The sequence below is a fragment of the Saimiri boliviensis genome, chromosome 7 (assembly GCF_048565385.1).
Source record: "Saimiri boliviensis isolate mSaiBol1 chromosome 7, mSaiBol1.pri, whole genome shotgun sequence".
Lineage (NCBI taxonomy): Eukaryota > Metazoa > Chordata > Mammalia > Primates > Cebidae > Saimiri > Saimiri boliviensis.
Genome location: NC_133455.1, coordinates 9,102,659 through 9,121,543, shown reverse-complemented (window position 1 = coordinate 9,121,543; position 18,885 = coordinate 9,102,659). Strand labels below are relative to the sequence as shown.

Genomic DNA, 18,885 nt, shown 5'->3' with positions numbered 1-18,885 from the left:
ATCCCAGCACTTTGGGAGGCCAAGGCGGGTGGATCACAAGGTCGAGAGATTGAGACCAACCTGGTCAACATGGTGAAACCCCGTCTCTACTAAAAATACAAAAAATTAGCTGGGCATGGTGGCGCGTGCCTATAATCCCAGCTACTCAGGAGGCTGAGGCAGGAGAATTGCCTGAACCCAGGAGGCGGAGGTTGCGGTGAGCCGAGATCGCGCCATTGCACTCCAGCCTGGGTAACAAGAGTGAAACTCCGTCTCAAAAAAAAAAAAAAAAAAAAAAGAAACTTAAAACAAAATTTACAGATAATATTGCCACTTAGAAGTGATCACCATTACTGTTTTGGCCTAGTTTATTTCTACTACATTTTTTTTTTTTTTTTTTTTTTAAGACAGGGTCTTGCTCTGTCACCCTGGCTGGAATGCAGTGGCACAACCTGGTCTTACTGCAACCTCTGCCTCCTGGGTTCAGATGACTCTCGTGCCTTAGCCTCTGGAGTACCTGGGATTACAGCACCACCACACCTGGCTAATTTTTGTATTTTTAGTAGAGATGGGGTTTCACTGTGTTGGCCAGGCTAGTCCCAAACTGGCCTCCAGTGATCTGCCCTCTGTGGCCTCCCAAAGTGTTGTGATTACAGGCGTGAGGCCCACTGCACCTAGCCTATTCCTATGCTGTTATCAAAGAGTTAAGAAATACTGCTGCTTAATTTTGTCCATTGTTTTTCAGGGGAGCCGTATTCTCAATGTGTTGCCAAGGGCTTACTGTTGCTGTCATTCCTCACATTGGCCCTGTTCCTCAGCAACCCCTGGACCAGAATATGCAGAGCCTGTAGTTAGACAACCACCTGACTTTTTTTTTTTTTTCTTTTTGAGACAGGGTCTCACTCTGTCACCCAGGCTGGAGTGCAGCGTCGCAGTCTTGGCCCACTGCAACCCTCTGCCTCCCAAGCAATCCTCCCACCTCAGCCTCCTGAGTAGCTGGGAGCACAGATGCTCCACCACACCTTTTTTTTTTTTTTTTTTTTTTTTGTATTTTTGGTAAAGATGGGGTTTTGCCACATTTCCCAGGCTGGTCTGTAACTCCTGAGCTCAAATGACCTGCCCACCTCAGCCTTCCAGAGTACTGGGATCACAGACGTGAGCCACTGCGACTGGCCCATCTGACTTCTTAAAGACTCTAGACCTTGACTTCAGTGATTTGCTGTAGTCTTGTGTGCTTTTCTAAAAAAATGAAATGTCTCATTTTTGTAGAACATTTTTATTAAGTGCCCTGTGACTTTAATTCATATATGTAGACATCCAGATGTTCCAAACAATGCAGAATGAACATTCTCATCGCTGTCCTGGACTGAGTAAAATGCGTGAGAAGAACTCAAGAAATGTTAGCAATTTTAGCTTATCACAAATTACTTAAAGTTACGGGAGTTTTATTTATACCAGAGAGAATCAGTCTTTAATTTTTAATACATTCGTGTTGATTGATGTTTCCCATATTCCAAAGAAGGAGTTCAGAAATCCTTAAAAATGCATATAATACAAAAACAATTGATGGGGAAATACAATGCAAGAATAATTGATGGGGAAAGATGCGGGGACCAGGGAAGGAAAATAATAAAGGGAGAAAAGTAAAACAAAACCAGGGGCACGTGTAAGCCCCTGAAATATATGCCAAAGGTTGCATTTAGCACAGGCACACCCCTAATTCGTTATTTATTTATTTATTTTTAGAGACAGGTTCTCCCTCCAGCCTGTTGCCCAGGCTGGAGTGTGGTGGCACGATCACAGCTCACTGTAAACCGAAACACCTGAGTTTAAACGATTCTCCTGCCTCTGCCTCCCAAGTAGCTAGGACTACAGGCGTGTGCCACCACGCCTGGCTATTTTTTTTTTCAGTAGAGATGGGATCTTGCTATGTTGCCCATCCTGGTCTGAAACGCCTTACTTTAGCGATCCTCCCACTTTAGCCTCCCAAAATGCTGGGATTACCAGCATGAGCTACCATGGCCTGCCAAGACCCCAGTTTACGAATACCCAAGTATGATTAGCTCTAGGAATTATGAGATCCATTCATTAAAAATCAACTGGTTATCAATGAAAGATAGTTTTTCCTAGCTGAGTCTTGACAAATTTCTCCCACGGCTCCTCATATGGAGACAGTCAAACCCACATGGTGGGGAGAATGGATTTTTTCTTTTCGAGGAATGATCTTAACTCTGTTACCCAGGCTGGAGTGCAGTGGCCCAATTGCAGCTCACTGCAGCCTCAACTTCATGAGCTCAAGTGATCCTTCCCAAGTAGCTGGGAACACAGGCATGTACCTGGCTAGTTTTTGTATTTTTTTTTTTTTTTTTTTTTTTTTGTAGAGAAGACAGTCTCCCTGTGTTATCCAGGCTGATCTTGAACTCCCGGGCTCAAATGATCTGCCTGCCTCAGCCTCCCAAAGCGCTGGGATTATAGTGGCCCTGGAATAGATGTTTTTAGCCATGGTCCTACAGTAGTCACATAGCACATCACCTGTAAGTTTTCTTTGTGTGCCAGGTAATTCAGTTGTTTCAGATGGATTTTGTATGTTAATTAAGCCTAATTTTGAAAACTGATTATTTTCTCTTTTATGGTTTTTGATTGAATTCCTAGTGCCTGCTGTTACCCAGCACCATATAAAATGTGCTGTTTCATCTTTACTACAGAGTTCCTGCACAGGGGGGAATTTTAGATTTTCCTGCAGTCTTAAGTCCATTTTCAAACAGGAGGATGAGCTAGTCATTGCAGAGGTCATAAGTTTCTTCATGTTGGAAACACTGTTAATTTCAGCATCTTTTCTGTGGTGGTGTTGGGCCTTCACCTAACCTCACTAGGGCTGACTCAGGAATCTGGGTCAGTACTGGACTCATGGAGTTGGGGTCTAAGTCAATTATTGTCTGAACTTAAGCCATTTTAATTCACCTTCACAGTTCTTACTGTTATCTTTTGTTGTTGGTGGTTTCTTTTGAAACAGAGTTTCGCTTTGTCACCCAGTCTGGAGTGCAGTGGCGCGATCCTGGCTCACTGTGACCTTCACCTCCCAGGTTCAAGCGATTCTCTTGCCTCAGCCTCCTGAGTAGCTGAGACTATAGGTGGCCACCACCACACCTGGCTAATTTTTGTATTTTTTTAGTAGAGAAGGGGTTTTGCCATGTTGGCCAGGCTGGTCTCGAACTCCTGACCTCAAGTGATCTACCCTCCTCAGCCTCCCAAAGTGCTGGGATTACAGGAGTGAGGCTGGGTACCCAGCCTAGTGTAACTAGCTTTGGATTTCAGATATTTATAGAAAATACACTTAAAGCTTCCAAATGACAGGTAATTTAGCCTGATTTTGTGGGCTTTGTGAGGATGCCCTTTGTACTCAAAAGAGGGAAAGCACTGAGTTTGGCAGTAGAATGGGATCTGGGGTGCCTACTCTATGGTTTTCACTTTTCTAACTTTATACATATATGCATGCATTCATGAACTGTTTATTGAGTGGCTACTATGTACTGGGGCTTGGAGATGCCACAGTGGCCGAAACAATGTTCCTCCTTTGGTGGAGCTTCCATCCTAGCAGGAAGGACTGGCGCTAACACAGACGAGATAATTTCAGATGGTGGCGGGTGCTGTGAAGGAAATAGAACAAGGATGTGACTCCATAGTAGAGGGGTCAGAGACAGTCTCAAGGGAGGGGACATATGAGCAGAGTCTCAACTGGGCCATTGGTGAGGTTGCGGCTGTGGAGGGCCCCTGCTTCCTAGTCAGTGCAGGAACACTGGGTGCTGTGTGACTGCCTCCACAGGACAAGCCTGGAACTGGCAAATCTATCGAGACAAAATTGCCCTGTGGTGGCCGGGCTGGGTGGGAAGGGGAGACTGCCACTGGGCGGGAGTATTCTTTTGAGGTCAGTGGGAAATGTCTGAAAACTGGATTGGGATGCTGGCTGCACACTCCAACTTCACGAAGGAGCCAAGGATCTAGCCAGGCGGCGGCTCACGCCTGTAATCCCAGGGCTTTGGGAGGCCGAGGTGGGAGGATTGCTTGAGCTCAGGAGTTTGAGACCACCCTGGCCAACATACTGAAACCCCTTCTCTACAAATTAAAAAAAAAATAATAAAAAAAAAATTAGCCTGGGGTGGTGGCCTGTGTCTGTAATCCCAGCTCCTCCAGTGGCTGAGGTGGGAGGACCGCTTGAGCTCAGGAGGTCAAGGTTGCAGTGAGCCGAGCTCGCGCCACTGCACGCCAGCCTGGGCCACAGAGGGAGACCCTGTCCAAAAAAAGCAGCAGCACGTCCGGTAGCGGTGGCTCACGCCGGTAATCCCAAGCATTTGGGGAGGCCAAGGCAAGTGGATCACCTGAGGTTAGGAGTTCAGACCAGCCTGGACAACATGGTGAAACCCAGCCTTCACTAAACATACAAACAAATTAGCTGGATGCGTTGGCGTGCGCCTGTAGTCCCAGCTGCTTGGCGGGGTGACGCAGGAGAATCGCTTGAACCCGGGAGGCGGAGGTTGCAGTGAGCTGAGATCGCGCCACTGCACTCCAGCCTGGGCGAGAGCGAGACTCCGTCTCAAAAAAAAAAAAAAAAAGCAGCAGTACAGGGTCGTGCACTCGGAACGGGTGAGCTTCGTGGCATGTACACTCGGCGAGACTCGTCCAGCAAAGCCGGGAGTCCGCGCGGGCTGCAGCGCTGCGTCGGGTCCCGCTGAGAGCCAGCACCCGCGATAGTCCCCGCCGGGTTTCCCGCTGGTTGGCCCTTACGCCACGGCGTGGGGCCGCAACCTCGGGCGCCCATTGGTAGGCCGGCGGGGGGCGGGGCGCGGGGGAGGAACCGGAACCGGCGGTCGCTCGGGGGCGGGGCTTCGCGGGCCGCTGTGGCGGCGGCTGGCGCTGTATCCGCGGTGGCGAAATCGGAGGCGGCCGCTGCATCCTGGAGCCCCATGGTGCGGGGCGGCGTCCAGGCCACTGGAAGAGTTCGAGGCCCGGTCTGCGCCGGCTGAGTGTGCGGGCCCGTGCAGCTCGGAACCTCCGCCGCCCGTCGAGCCTCTCCGGGCGCGGGCCGGCGGGCCATGGGGTCCCTGTTCCGGAGCGAGACCATGTGCCTGGCGCAGCTCTTCCTGCAGTCGGGCACGGCCTACGAGTGCCTCAGCGCCCTGGGCGAGAAGGGCCTGGTCCAGTTCCGAGACGTGAGTGTCGCCCGGGAGACGCGGGCCGCACCTGCCCTCCTGGCGCTCCCCATCCCGCGGGTCGCTGGGGTTCTCCCGCCGCGAGCGCTGGGGAAGGGCGCGCCCCGTCCCCATTGCCCAGCCTGGGAAGCTGGCGCCCCAGCTCGGCGGCCAGAGCTTCCCAGAGCGCGGGGCTGACCCCAGAGTTGCCGGCAGTCTGTGTGGTCCGCGGCTGTTCTGCCCGGTTTAGTTAGGATCGCCCCTGTGTGGTCTTCATTAGCTCGGGGCGCCAAGCTCAGCGGGAGATGAAATCCCACAAAGGCCTCTTGGAGTCCTTTTGGAATTTACGGGGGTTGGGAAGGGCACATTAACCAAATAAATCAGAAAATGTCAACCAGAAAATGTTTGCTATAAAGAAAAAAAAAGGATGGTGTGAAGGTGATTCTGGTGGGAGGTGCGTTTGAAGGGGTAGTCAAGGAAGGCCTCCTGGAGAAGGTGATATTTCAGCTGAGGCCGAAATAGAAAGGAGCCAGCCTTGGGGAAGATCTGGGGAGAGGGTCCTTGTTGGAGGGAACAGGACGAGCACAGACAGGGCCTGAAATGGGAAGGAGCTGAGTGGTAGCTCCTTGAGGAGAGGGATTTTTGTCTGTTTTGGTCACTGATGCATGTTTGTAAGGACTTAAAAACTCAGGCATTATTTGTCGAATGGAAGCTGTCTCCCCTACAAGTAATAAACATTTGTTTGTCCATTTGCTTGTTTATTGTTTACCTCCACCAGGGACTGTCAACCTCTGAGGGTAAGGAGCCTAGCACAGTCCTTGGCAGTTATTGGCATCAGTAGGCATTTGTGGAATGAACAGACAAGTCTTTCTTGACTGCCTGCTATGTTCAGGCACTGTTTTTGGTGCTGGGGACTCGGTGGTGAGCAAGGCACACACAGTCCCCGTGTTCCTGGAGCGCCTGGTGTGGGAGGAGACAGATTAAACACACTCTGATTATGAGCTATGATAAGTGCTAAGAAGGCAAAGAACAGGGTGTGGAAGGGAGACCGTGAAGTGAAGCAAGTCCGTACTGACTGAATTGAAATCCACTCAGGCGAACATTTTATTTCCTGGCCACCACTTTGATCTCCTGTTTCTTCCTGAGGGATCCTTAATTTCAAAAGGGAAGAGCCCTACCCCAGATCCGATATCAGTTGATATAAGATATCTAATAGCAGATCAACCCCATAAGGCAGTTGAAGTCATGGAAAAACTCCTGAGTGACAGGCGAGGGTGCAGGTCGGTTCCAGGTTCCTGGAGCCACTTGGGTTTCTGCAGGTTGCACCCATTCACCTGGTGGATGCTGCGCTGAGCTGTGAGTAGCACCCAAAGATTCAGGCAACAGTTGCAGGCACAGTAGCAGGTAGATGTTTGTAGCAGGTGGATGTTTTCCATCTGGTTAGTACCCTGGTAAGTACACTTACCACACTTCAATCTTAGAAGTTTGAGCAAATGCTCTAATCACTATGAAAGTTCCAGTTTCATTAAGCGCCACTACCTCCGCTCGTAGAGTGCACCCAGGATCCTTTTTGACTGAATGTCAGTGAAAGGAGAAGAAAGTGTTGTTCATCTTTTTCCAGAAGGAAATAAAACTACAGTCACTGTGATGAGCTCTTGTGTGGTGCTAGGTTTGCAGTGTGTCTGTGGGCTGTTTCCTAGTGGGAAGGCCTGGAAAAGCAAGGTCATTCAGCTGATGGGGAGGATTCCCTGAAGGGAAAGTTCTCACTTCTAACAGTTCTCAGTCTTAGAACAGGTTTCCTCTTTAGCCCTTCAGCCGAAGTGGGAGTATCAGTGGTGTATCAGGATAAACAGCACCAGGTCTCCTCTGCTGGTTTTACTAGGTTAAATGTGCCTTAAATTGAATCTACGTTAAAATATACCTTATACCATTAACCTTGAATTAGGGTGCTGCCCTGAAAGGAAAAAAAAAACCAGAATTAGTCAAGAAACCATGCAATAGAAAAAAAAAAGTTAATATATGTAAGTTGGTGATGGTAGTGTATGTCAAATCCATGTTTGTATTATTGCCATAGAAATTTACCTCTTTTTAAAAAAGATTCTACTGCTTGTGGAATGATTATGTCCATTTAGAGTTAATACTATTTGATATTGAAGGGAGAAAATGGAAACTGAAAAGTAGCATCCTCTGACAGCTTTAGATGCCAGCTTCCCTTCCAGTTTCTCACTTCTATAGAAATAGATTGTGTTTGAATCATTAGGAACTGGGAAGCGGTTGCTTTAGAGTAGTTTGAACTCCAAAAATGAATGAGAAGGTGACAAACAGAAGTGAAATTAGAATTTTTATCTTTCTTCTGGTTAATTCTTTAAAAAAAATCCAGGCTGGGCGCCGTGGCTCATGCCTATAATCTCAGCACTTTGGGAGGCCGAGGCGGGTGGATCACGAGGTCAAGAGATCGAGACCATCCTGGTCAACAAGGTGAAACCCCGTCTCTACTAAAAATACAAAAATTAGCTGGGCATGGTGGTGCGTGCCTGTAATCCCAGCTACTCAGGAGGCTGAGGCAGGAGAATTGCCTGAACCCAGGAGGCGGAGGTTGCGGTGAGCCGAGATCCTGCCGTTGCACTCCAGCCTGGGTAACAACAGCGAAACTCCTTCTCAAAAAGAAAAAAAAAAGAAAAAAAAAATCCAAAAGAAATGGAACAAGAACTGAGCATTTGGAGTAGACACTTACCAGGTTGAGTAGTTTCGTGTTAAGTTGTATCTTAATTGTGTCTTGAGAGTGCCCAGTACAAATCCTGGGTGGAATAAAGATACATTTCATGTCTTAAAGGGCTTTCAACGTGAATGATTACTGTACATTTTTAAAGTATAAAAATAATAGATGTCCATTGTGAGAGGTGTGGAAAATGTAAGAAGAACAACATATCTTGTATGATCCCAGGGTCTAGAAATAAACCTTAGCTTTTTTGGCTAATATTGGACGATCAACACTTCTCTAATAATGTTTAAAAATGTCCATATCTATCTTTATATATGTATATATATTTGAGATGGAGTTTTACTCTTGTTGCCTAGGCTAGAGTGCAATGGCATGATCTCAGCTTACCACAACATTCACCTCCTGGGTTCAAGTGATTCTCCTACCTCAGCCTCCTGAGTAGCTGGGATTACAGACATGCGCCACCCTGCCTGGCTAATTTTGTATTTTTAGTAGAGACAGCATTTCTCCATGGTGGTCAGGCTGGTCTCGAACTTCTGACCTAGGTGATCCACCCGACTCGGCCTCCCAAAGTGTTGGGATTATAGGCGTGAGCCACTGCCCCCAGCCCATATTTGTGTATTTTAATGTAATTGGAACCACATCGAAAAGATCCTAATCTACTTTACATAGAAAACATGACTAACTTCCTAATTTTATTAAATGTTCTTTTACAACTTTTTAAAATTGCTTTAAACTTCGTATCATAAGAAGTAGAGGGAAGAGTACAGTGTACCCTGATGTACTCATAATGTAAACTTAGTTTTTTTCTCACCTCCCAGACTAGATCATTTTGAAGTAAATCCAAGATACATAATTTCACTTTTCAATAAGTATCTTTAAAAGATAATTTTTTTTTTGATGGAGTCTTACTCTGTTGGCCAGGCTAGTGGTGCAATCTCAGGTCACTGCAACCTCTGCCTCCCAGGTTCAAGTGATTCTTGGGTTTCAGCCTCCCCAGCAGCTGAGATTGTAGGCAGCTGAGGTTACAGGCGCACACCACCATGCCTGCCAAATTTTTGTATTTTTAGTAGAGACTGGGTTTCACCATGTTGGGCAGGTTGGTCTTGAACTCCTGACCTCAAGTGATCCACCCACCTTGGCTCCCCAAGGGAGCCAAGTGCTGGGATTACAATCGTGAGCAACTGTGCCTGGCCTAAAAGATAAAAAATTATTACCAACATTGGACCTGAAAATTTAAATAACACATTTCTTAATATAATATCAAATACCTGGTCATTTAAAACATCATTTTTAATAAGTGCAGTCAGCTGGGTGCGGTGGCTGATGCCTGTAATCCCAGCACTTTGGGAGTCCAAGGTGGGTGGATCATGAGGTCAAGAGATCGAGACCATCCTGGCCAACATGGTGAAACCCTGTCTCTACTAAAAATATTAAAAAATTAACTGGGCATGGTGGCACACGCCTGTGGTCCCAGCTACTCGGGAGGCTGAGGCAGAAGAATCGCTTGAACCCAGGAGGCGGAGGTTACAGTCAGCTGAGATTGAGCCACTGCACTCCAGCCTAGTGACAGAGCAAGACTCCATCTAAAAAAAAAAATAATAATAATAATAATAAGTGCAGTCATCAATTGTATGTCAGAACCATAATTTTTATACAACTTAATTGAGGTGTATTGTGGAGTTTATGATTTTTAGAAAGTTTATGGAGGCTGGGTGCAGTGGCTCAGACCTGTAATCCCAGCACTTTGTGAGGTTGAAGTGGGCAGTTCACCAGGTCAGGAGTTTGAGACCAGCCTGAGCAACATGGCAAAACCCTGTCTCTACCCAAAATACAAAAATTAGCCGGGCATGGTGGCACGTGCCTGCAATACCAGCTACTCGGGAGGCTTAGGCAGGAGAATCGATTGAGCGTGGGAGGTGAAGGTTGCAGTGAGCTGAGATTGTGCCACTGGGCTCCAGCCTGGGCGACAGATTGAGACCCTGTCTCAAAAATAAAAAATAAAGTAAGTTTATGGAGTCATGCATCCATTGCCACAATCATTTTAGAACATTTCATCACCCCAAAAGATCCCTCATGCCCATTTATAGTTAATCCTTATTCCGATCTCTAGCCCTAGCACCCACTAATCTGCTGGCTGCCTGTAGGGTTACCTTTTCTGGACATTACATATAAGTGTAATCACACAGTATGTGTCCTCTTGTGTCTGGCTTCTTTCACTTAGTATGAAAGTCATCCAGGCCAGGCCCAGTGGCTCACACCTGTAATCCCAGCATTTTGGGAGACCAAGGCGGGCGGGTGAATCACCTGATGTCAGGAATTTGAGACCAGTCTGGCCAACATGGTGAAACCCCATCTTTACTAAAAATACAAAAATTAGCCAGGCTGGTGGTTCACATCTGTAATCCTAGCTACTTGGGAAGGTGAGGCAAGAGAATCGCTTGAACCCAGAAGGTGGAGGTTGCAGTGAGCCAAGATCCTGCTGCTGCATTCCAGCCTGGGTGACTGAGTGAGACTCTGCCTCAAAAAAAAAAAAAAGAAGAAAGGACAGTCATCCCTGTTGTTGCATGGGTCAGTAGTTCATCCCTTTTTATTGCTAAGTAGCATTCCATTGTGTGGATATAGACATTTATTTATTTATTTTGAGACAGGCTCATGCTTTCTCACCCAGGCTAGATTACAGTGGTGTGATCACTGCTCACTGCAGTCTCAACTTCCTGGGGTCAAGCGACCCTCCTACTACAGCTTTCTGAGTAGCTGGGACCACAGGCATGTGCCACCAGGCCTGGCTAATTTTTTGTTTTTGTAGAGATGGTGTCTCACTATGTTGCCTAGGCTGGTCTCAAACTACTGGCCTCAGGTAGTCCTCGCACCTCAGTCTCCCAAAGTGCTGGGATGATCAGTGCAAGCCGCTGTGCCTGGCTATAATTTCTTTAACTGTGCTGATTGTAATGTTAAAGACCAGTTTTTTCTATTGTTAGAATTTTGGGTTATCATTTTTTCTTTTTCCCAGAGATTGATGTTGTCATAGATAAGTATTTGTCTGTATCCATAGCATTTTCCTTAGGTTAAATTTCTTCATATGATACTGCTGGGCAAAGAATGATTTTCAGGAGTTTTTTTTTTTTGAGATAAGGTCTCGCTCTGCCACCTGGGCTGGAGTGCAGTGGCGCAATCTTGGCTCCTTGCAAGCTTTGCTTCTCGGGCTTAAGCGATTCTCGTGCCTCAGCCTCCCAAGTAGCTGGGGTTATGGATGTGCACCACTACACCCGGCTGATTTTTCTTTTTTTTTTCTTGAGACAGAGTCTTGCTTTGCTGCCCAGACTGGAGTGCAGTGGAACGATCTCAGCTCACGGCAGCCTCCACCTCCTGGGTTCAAGCAATTATTCTGCCTCGCCTCCTGAGTAGCTGGTATTACAGGCACCTGCCACCGTGCCTGGCTAATTTTTGTATTTTTGTAGTGACGAGATTTCACCATGTTGGCCAGGCTGGTCTTGAACTCCTGACCTCAGGTGACCTCCCCATCTCGTCCTCCCAAAGTGCTGAGATTACAGGTGTGAGCCATGTGCCCAGCCTAATTTTTGTATTTTTAGCAGAGTTGGGGTTTTACTATGTTGGCCAGGCTGGATTTTCAGGCTTTTTTGATAATAGTTGACAAATTGCTCTCCAGAAAAGTTGCGACAGTTTATGGTCCCATTTAATAGTCTATGAGAGTGTACTTCCCCTAAACTTTGCCAGTGTTTTATTTTTTACATGAAAGTATTTTTAAAGTTTAGAAATTTAAACCATATTTTTTGGTCGGGCACAGTGGAACATGCCTGTAAACCCAGCACTTTGGGAGGCCGAGGTGGGCAGATCTCGAGGTCAAGAGATTGAGACCATGCTAGACAATATGGTGAGACCCTGTCTCTATTAAAAATACAAAAAAATTAAGCTGGGCGCGGTGGCTCAAGCCTGTAATCCCAGCACTTTGGGAGGCGGAGGCGGGTGGGTCATGAGGTCGAGAGATTGAGACCATCCTGGTCAACATGGTGAAACCCCATCTCTACTAAAAATACAAAAAATTAGCTGGGCATGGTGGCGCGTGCCTGTAATCCCAGCTACTCAGGAGGCTGAGGCAGGAGAATTGCTTGAACCCAAGAGGCTGAGGTTGCGGTGAGCCGAGATCGCGCCATTGCCCTCCAGCCTGGGTAACAAGAGCGAAACTCCGTCCCCCCCCAAAAAAAAAAAAAAAATTAGCTGAGTATGGTGGTGCACACCTGTAGTCCCAGCTACTCAGGAAGTTGAGAGAGGAGACTTGTTTGAACCTGGGAAGTGGAGGCTGCAGTGAGACGAGATCACGCCACTGTACTCTAGCCTGGTGACAGAGCAAGACTCTGTCTCAAAGAAAGAAAGAAAGAAAGAAAGAAATTTAAACCATATTTTTCATTCTTTTCTCAGCTGAACCAGAATGTAAGTTCTTTCCAAAGAAAATTTGTTGGTGAGGTGAAGAGGTGTGAAGAGCTAGAGCGAATATTGGGTAAGTTTATTTTCTGATTTAATAACTTAAATAATTACCTTTATATAGGCAAACTTTGTTCAGTTTAGAAATATTAGAAAATATAGGCAAGCAGAAAGGAAAAAAGAAATTGTATTTTCATCATTTAGAGGTAATCATAGTTATGAATTACCTCTAATTATGCAGTATTATTTTTCTGCATTTTTTATTATTCATCTATAAAAGTAAAGATTTACAAACATAACGGCCAGATTATTTTGTTGTCACTCTTGTTTTTTAGTTAACAGTGTTTACTCTAACATCTTTTCATGTCAGTAGACAGATTTTGACCCGTCATTGTTTTTGATGGGAGCATAGTATTTGATTGCATTAATATTAGTGTGCCGTGACTTATTTAACCAATCCCTTGTAGTTTATTATAACTTAAAAACATTGTACATGTTAATATATTTCCTAATTTAAAATTTTATCAAGGAACAAGGGAGGTAGGAAATGGCAGATAGATGGGTTGACAATAATTTCCTTTTTCTGGGGGCTTCCTTTGCCAATGTGTTAGGTGGGTACTCTCTGATTATTAAGCATTTAAACGCAGTAGCCCAGGGCTACTTCTTTTATCTCTAAAATCTTTATGATCTTAGCCTGATATTAGTCATTATCAAATCAAGCCTTGAGATTCTCACTGAAGTGGAGGGAAAATGACAGACAGTGGACTGAAGTACAAAGCTTGTTTTTTTGTTTTTTTTTGAGATGGAGTCTCCCTTTGTCACCCAGGCTAGAGTGCAGTAGTGTGATCTCGGCTCACTGCAGCCTCCACCTCCTGGGTTCCAGTGATTCTCCTGCCTCAGCCTCCGAGTAGCTGGAACTATAGGTGTGTGTCATCACACCTAATTTTTGTATTTTCAGTAGAGATAGGGTTTCGCTATGTTGGCCAGGCTGGTCTTGAACTTCTAACCTCAAGTGATCCACCCACCTTGGTCTTCCAGCTGGGATTACAGGTGTGAGTCACTATGCCCGGTCTATTTTTTTAGGTTGGGGATTTTTAAGAGTAACAGGAGCCGGGTGCGGTGGCTCAAGCCTGTAATCCCAGCACTTTGGGAGGCCGAGGCGGGTGGATCACAAGGTCAAGAGATCGAGACCGTCCTGGTCAACATGGTGAAACCCCGTCTCCATTAAAAATACAAAAAATTAGCTGGGCATGGTGGCACGTGCCTGTAATCCCAGCTACTCGGGAGGCTGAGGCAGGAGAATTGCCTGAACCCAGGAGGCGGAGGTTGCGGTGAGCCGAGGTCGCGCCATTGCACTCCAGCCTGGGTAACGAGAGTGAAACTCTGTCTCAAAAAAAAAAGAGTAACAGGAAATTTTAGTCATCTGAAATCTAGTCCGATTCATATTGCTTGAGGTCCTAGTTATTTGCATGACTTGTGGCTATGTTAGTGGCATCATATTCCGGTCTTTGCAACCTGGGTGAGTCATTGGACAGATGGTGTATTTAGAATGAGGATTTTAAAGGCAGGGCAGAAGTGATAACATTTGGCATACTAGGACTTCCTGTAGCTTAAACTGTTTCAAAAGAATGCAGGGCGGACGTGATGGCTCACGCCTGTAATTCCAGCACTTTGGGAGGCCAAGGTGGGAAGATCACTTGAGTCCAGGAGTTTGAGACCATTCTGGGCAACATACTGAGACCCTGTTTCCATAAAAAATAAAATTAGCCAGGCAAGGTGGCATGTGCCTGTCTTTGGTACTTGGGAGACTGGAGTGGGAGGATTGCTTGAGCCCGGGAATTTGAGGTTACCATGAGCCAGGATGACATACTACTGTACTCCAGTCTGGGCAGCAGAGTGCAACCCCATAAGAATATAGACTTAAAAAAGGAAAAAAAGGCCAGGCGCGGTGGCTCAAGCCTGTAATCCCAGCACTTTGGGAGGCCGAGGCAGGTGGATCACAAGGTCAAGAGATCGAGACCATCCTGGTCAACAAGGTGAAACCCCGTCTCTACTAAAAATACAAAAATTAGCTGGGCATGGTTGTGTGTGCCTATAATCCCAGCTACTCAGGAGGCTGAGGCAGGAGAATTGCCTGAACCCAGGAGGCGGAGGTTGCGGTGAGCCGAGATCGCGCCATTGCACTCCAGCCTGGGTAACAAGAGCAAAACTCCGTCTCAAAAAAAAGGGAAAAAAAGGCTCCTCAAATTTCGGTGTAAGCTAGGCATGGTGGAGTACATGTCTGTAGTCTCAGTTACTCTGAAGGCAGAGGCAGGAGGCTCTCTTGAGCCCAGGAGTTCGAGGCCAGCCTGGGCAACCTAGTGAGACCCCTGTCTCTTAAAAAAAAAAGAATAAATTCAAATATAAATTGGTTAAAACAATTTGCATTCATTTCTAGAAATCTCTTAAATATTAAACCGCTTAAACTCCTGACCAGTTGTTTCCTTTGCTATCTTGGTAAGACGTAATTTCTTTTTTTTTTCTCCTTCCTTCTTTACCTGCCTCTCTCCCTCTTTAAACTAATTAGTAACACTTCTAAATATTAGGCCTGATAATGACTAGCAGTTGTTATTACTTTTATCCTAAGGAAGGGGATGCTTCATGGAATTGAAAACGTAAACCAAATAAAGTAGTTAATTTTGGCTGGCGTACTATTAGTTTCATGAATCTAGTTTTTTAATTTAATTTTATTTTTAATGACCGAAACAAGAAACATGTAAAACCACAGCTTCTAGAAGAACCACCTGTTCTTGCCAGTCTTGTGCCACTTCTTGTACCACTTGCCAGTCTTGTACCATTCTTTGAACTTGATCTTCTGTTGGGCCTTGCGTTTAAGAGCAGGGTCTCTGAAGACCCTAATGGTTTTGTCCAACGGGATTTCCACAGGGTACCTTGTGGGCATGAGGTCATTATAGTTATAAACCTTCACAGAAGACTTGATCTTTGACCTCTTGGCAATCTTCTTGCCCATGGCAGCTGATCCCAGAGTTGCCGGCTGTCTGTGTGGTCCGCGGCTGCTCTGCCCCGTTTAGTTAGGATCGCCTTTGTGTGGTCTTCATCAGCTCGGGGCACCAAACTCAGTGGGAGATGAAATCCCACAAAGGCCTCTTGGAGTCCTTTTGGAATTTACGGGGATCGGGGAGGGCACATTAACCAAATAAATACGTCAACCAGAAAATGTTGCTGCAGGGGCGGTCTGAGGTGCCATCATCAGTGTTCTTCACGAGGACTGGCTTTGTGTCCAGAGTAGTATCTGGCCACGACTGGCACCACTTTCTCGGGTTTCATGAACTTGCCCATTTTTAGAGCCACCCTGACACTTGCTCCCACAGGCTGTGGATGGCAGCGAGTGGAAGACCCAGCCTAGCTCCTGAATCTAGTTTTTAACTTCAGTGGTAAAGCAGTTCAAGCTGTCCTCAGCCACAGCCTCAGGGCTGACTGGGAATTGCAAGAGTGCCTGGCTCTTGGTGCTGGGTTGGTTTCCGGGTAGTGGTTGTGATTTTCTCGATGGATTGGTGGATGCCCATCTCTTTCTGAGGGCATCTGCAGAGAACTCACATTGCCAGCTTCTGTGGGGGCTATTGTGGGTCTGTCACTTGGGTTATTCCTACGCTTGCCAGTGTTCCCCAACCTCTGCTTCATTCTGCAGATGTAGAGACAGCTGACTCAAAAGTTCTTTAACTAGAATATTAGAAATGAAAAAATGGGGGGGGGATTTCAGAAAAGGTTTATCCAGATTGTTGTTAATTCTTTTTTTAAAATCACTAGGAAATAGAAGAGGTTGTTGTTTATTTTGTCTCTGCAGCAGATCTCTAGGCAGCATTGTTTTTGGAAACAAGATTGCCAAAAGTGACCAAGAAGTCACTTGGAGCAATCAAGATTTTTGTACATTTAGACATTGATTTGTATTTGACCTGGGAAAGGCTGGGATTTAAAACGTTTCTGACTGAAAAGTGTTTTAGTATGTTTTAGTATCTAACTGTTTAACTTTTATTTTCACAGTGTATTTGGTCCAGGAAATTAATAGAGCGGATATTCCCCTTCCTGAAGGAGAGGCCAGCCCTCCTGCGCCACCCCTGAAACAGGTTCTGGAAATGCAGGTAACTTGCTTCTGAAAAAGCGATTTGCAGCCATTGATCTCAGGGCTGCTTACTTATTTTATGTTGTCTGATGTTTTTCTGCCTTTCTTCTCAAAACCATGGAAAATGGTGATCTCTCTAGGCAGAGAGATTAAAGACCACTATCATGATTAACCCTCAGTAATAGATTATCTGTGATAAATTTTAATGGTAATTCAGTTTTCTTTTATAGTGTAAGGCATGTGAGTACTATCCAGGTGGTGGTGAACAGAGGCAACAAGAATCAGGCCATCAAGCCTGGTTCATGATCTTTACTGTTTCAGAAAGTTCATCCCAGGGTCACCCATGCCTTAGCTGCCTCTTCTTGTGCAAGGAATTAAGGCTTCAGTCGTGTGCCTTCACAGCCCTCCTACATTCACCTTGGCCCTCCCCGCTCTAATTTTTGGAAGCTGGTATGCAATCTGTGGGTTGTCTTGGGGGGACACAGCAAGTAGCATTCTGTCACCCTGAGTTCCCTGGCTGATGTGCTGGGGATACAGGTGTCCCCGGTGAGAGCACTTACCTGTGCTGTTTATTAGTATCCCCTGCCCCGTGAATTCCTTCCTCACCCTGTGAACTAGGCCAGAGCTCTTAATATCTCTTCTAATACAATTATCATTGTATAACTGAAGCCATTCAATTGCTGCCTCCTCTGTTTGTTTATCTGAGATGAAGTCATTCAGCACATGAGGAGACTCCAGAGAGAGCCCTCCAACCAGATGAGTAAAAGCAGTCATCTGGCTTGGCCTGTTTGATGGGTTGGTTGTGATATAATTACAAACATAGTGATGACTGTGTACAGTGTAAGGCAAAGCAGAAGTAATGAATGTAGTATGTTAAGTGGTTTTTTGAATACAAGTTTTCATTGACTCAGTGATTTGCTTTACAGATTTTTGCTTCTGTTGTTTTAATACTTGTGTGTTTTTTTTTTTTTTTTTTTTGAGACAAAGTCTCACTCTGTCACCCAGGCTGGAGTGCAGTGGTACGATCTCGGCTCACTGCAACCTCTGCCTCCTGGGTTCAAGCGATTCTCCTGCCTCAACCTCCCGAGTAGCTGGGACTACAGGTGTGTGCCACCATGCCCAGCTAATTTTTGTATTATTAGTAGAGATGTGGTTTCACCATATTGGCCAGGCTGGTCTCAAACTCTTGACCTTGTGATTTTTCCATCTTGGCCTCCTAAAGTGCTGGGATTATAGCCATGAGCCACTGCGCCCAGCAGTGTTTAAGTATTTTAAATGATGTTTAGTATGTAACTAATTATTAAAGATTCTCATGAATTTTTTTTTTTTTTTTTTGAGGTGTAGTCTTGCTCTGTTGCCTAGGCTAGAGTGCAGTGGCATGATCTTGTCTCACTACAACGTCCACCTCCTGGGTTCAAGCAATTCCCCTGCTTCAGCCTCCTGAGTAGCTGGGATTACATGTGCCCGCCACTGTGCCTGGCTAATTTTTGTGTTTTTAGTAGAGACAGTGTTTCACCATCTTGCCAGGCTGGTCTTGAACTCCTGACCTCGTGATCCACCCGTGTCAGCCTACCAAAGTTCTGGGATTATAGGTGTGAGCCACTGCTCCTGGCAGATTCTCATGAATTTTTATGCCCAATTAATTGTGTAAATGTGACTGCATAGAAATTCATGTGATAGAGACTAGGAAAATATGTTAGAAAAGATTATCTAAATATATTCTGTGTTGCAAAAAAAAGAAATGTAGACTTAAAGAGGAGGATTCTTTGATGTGTGACATAGATAAGCAGACAAGGGAGATCGTGAGAAATGATGGCACTTGCGGATAGAGAAGAGGGCCAGTCTTGGGGGTCTCATGGTCATCACAGCCTCCGGAATATTTTAGCTCATATGTGACATGAACTTCACAAAAATTACCTGAATTAATATAAAACAATAAATGGGCTTTTATTTCTATTTATTTTTTAATTTATTTTGAGAAGGAATCTTGGTCTGTTGCCCAGGCTGGAGTGCAATTGTGCTATCTCCACTCACTGCAACCTCCATTTCCTGGGTTCAGGTGATTCTCCTGCCTCAGCCTCCTGAGTAGCTGGGATTACAGATGCACACCACCACGCCCAGCTAATTTTTTTTTAGTAGAGACAGGGTTTTGCCATGTTGGCCAGGCTCATCTCAAACTCCTGACCTCAAGTGATCCACCCTCCTCGGCCTCCCAAAGTACTGGGATTACAGGCCTGTGAGCTACTGTGCCTGGCCAATAATGGGCCTTTAAAACCTTTGCATGTTTTCATATCCCTACCAAACTCACATAAATTCTGGCTTTTTAAAGCCCCCACTGGGACCAGGCATGGTGGCTCACACCTGTAATCCCAGCACTTTGGGAGTCCAAGGTGTATGGATCACCTGAGGTCAAGTGTTGGGGCTCACCTGCAGAC

At 45.8% G+C, this 18,885-nt stretch overlaps 2 protein-coding genes across 3 annotated transcripts in view; both read left to right on the top strand.

Annotated features, from left to right (window-relative positions):
* The window catches only part of TCTN2 (tectonic family member 2), a 36,443-nt gene extending 35,409 nt beyond the window's left edge, over window positions 1-1,034 (top strand). For both annotated transcript variants that reach the window (XM_039471922.2, XM_039471921.2), the window contains exon 18: window positions 725-1,034. In XM_039471922.2, the coding sequence (XP_039327856.1) occupies window positions 725-834 (110 nt within the window). In that variant the 3' untranslated portion in view covers window positions 835-1,034. The remainder of the gene's footprint in view (window positions 1-724) is intronic.
* Window positions 1,035-4,842: 3,808 nt separating this feature from the next.
* Window positions 4,843-18,885, top strand: part of ATP6V0A2 (ATPase H+ transporting V0 subunit a2) — a 55,299-nt gene continuing 41,256 nt past the window's right edge. Inside the window, exons 1-3 of the mRNA XM_039471920.2 lie at window positions 4,843-5,186; window positions 12,328-12,406; window positions 16,372-16,469. Of these exons, the coding sequence (XP_039327854.1) occupies window positions 5,070-5,186; window positions 12,328-12,406; window positions 16,372-16,469 (294 nt within the window). The 5' untranslated portion in view covers window positions 4,843-5,069. The remainder of the gene's footprint in view (window positions 5,187-12,327; window positions 12,407-16,371; window positions 16,470-18,885) is intronic.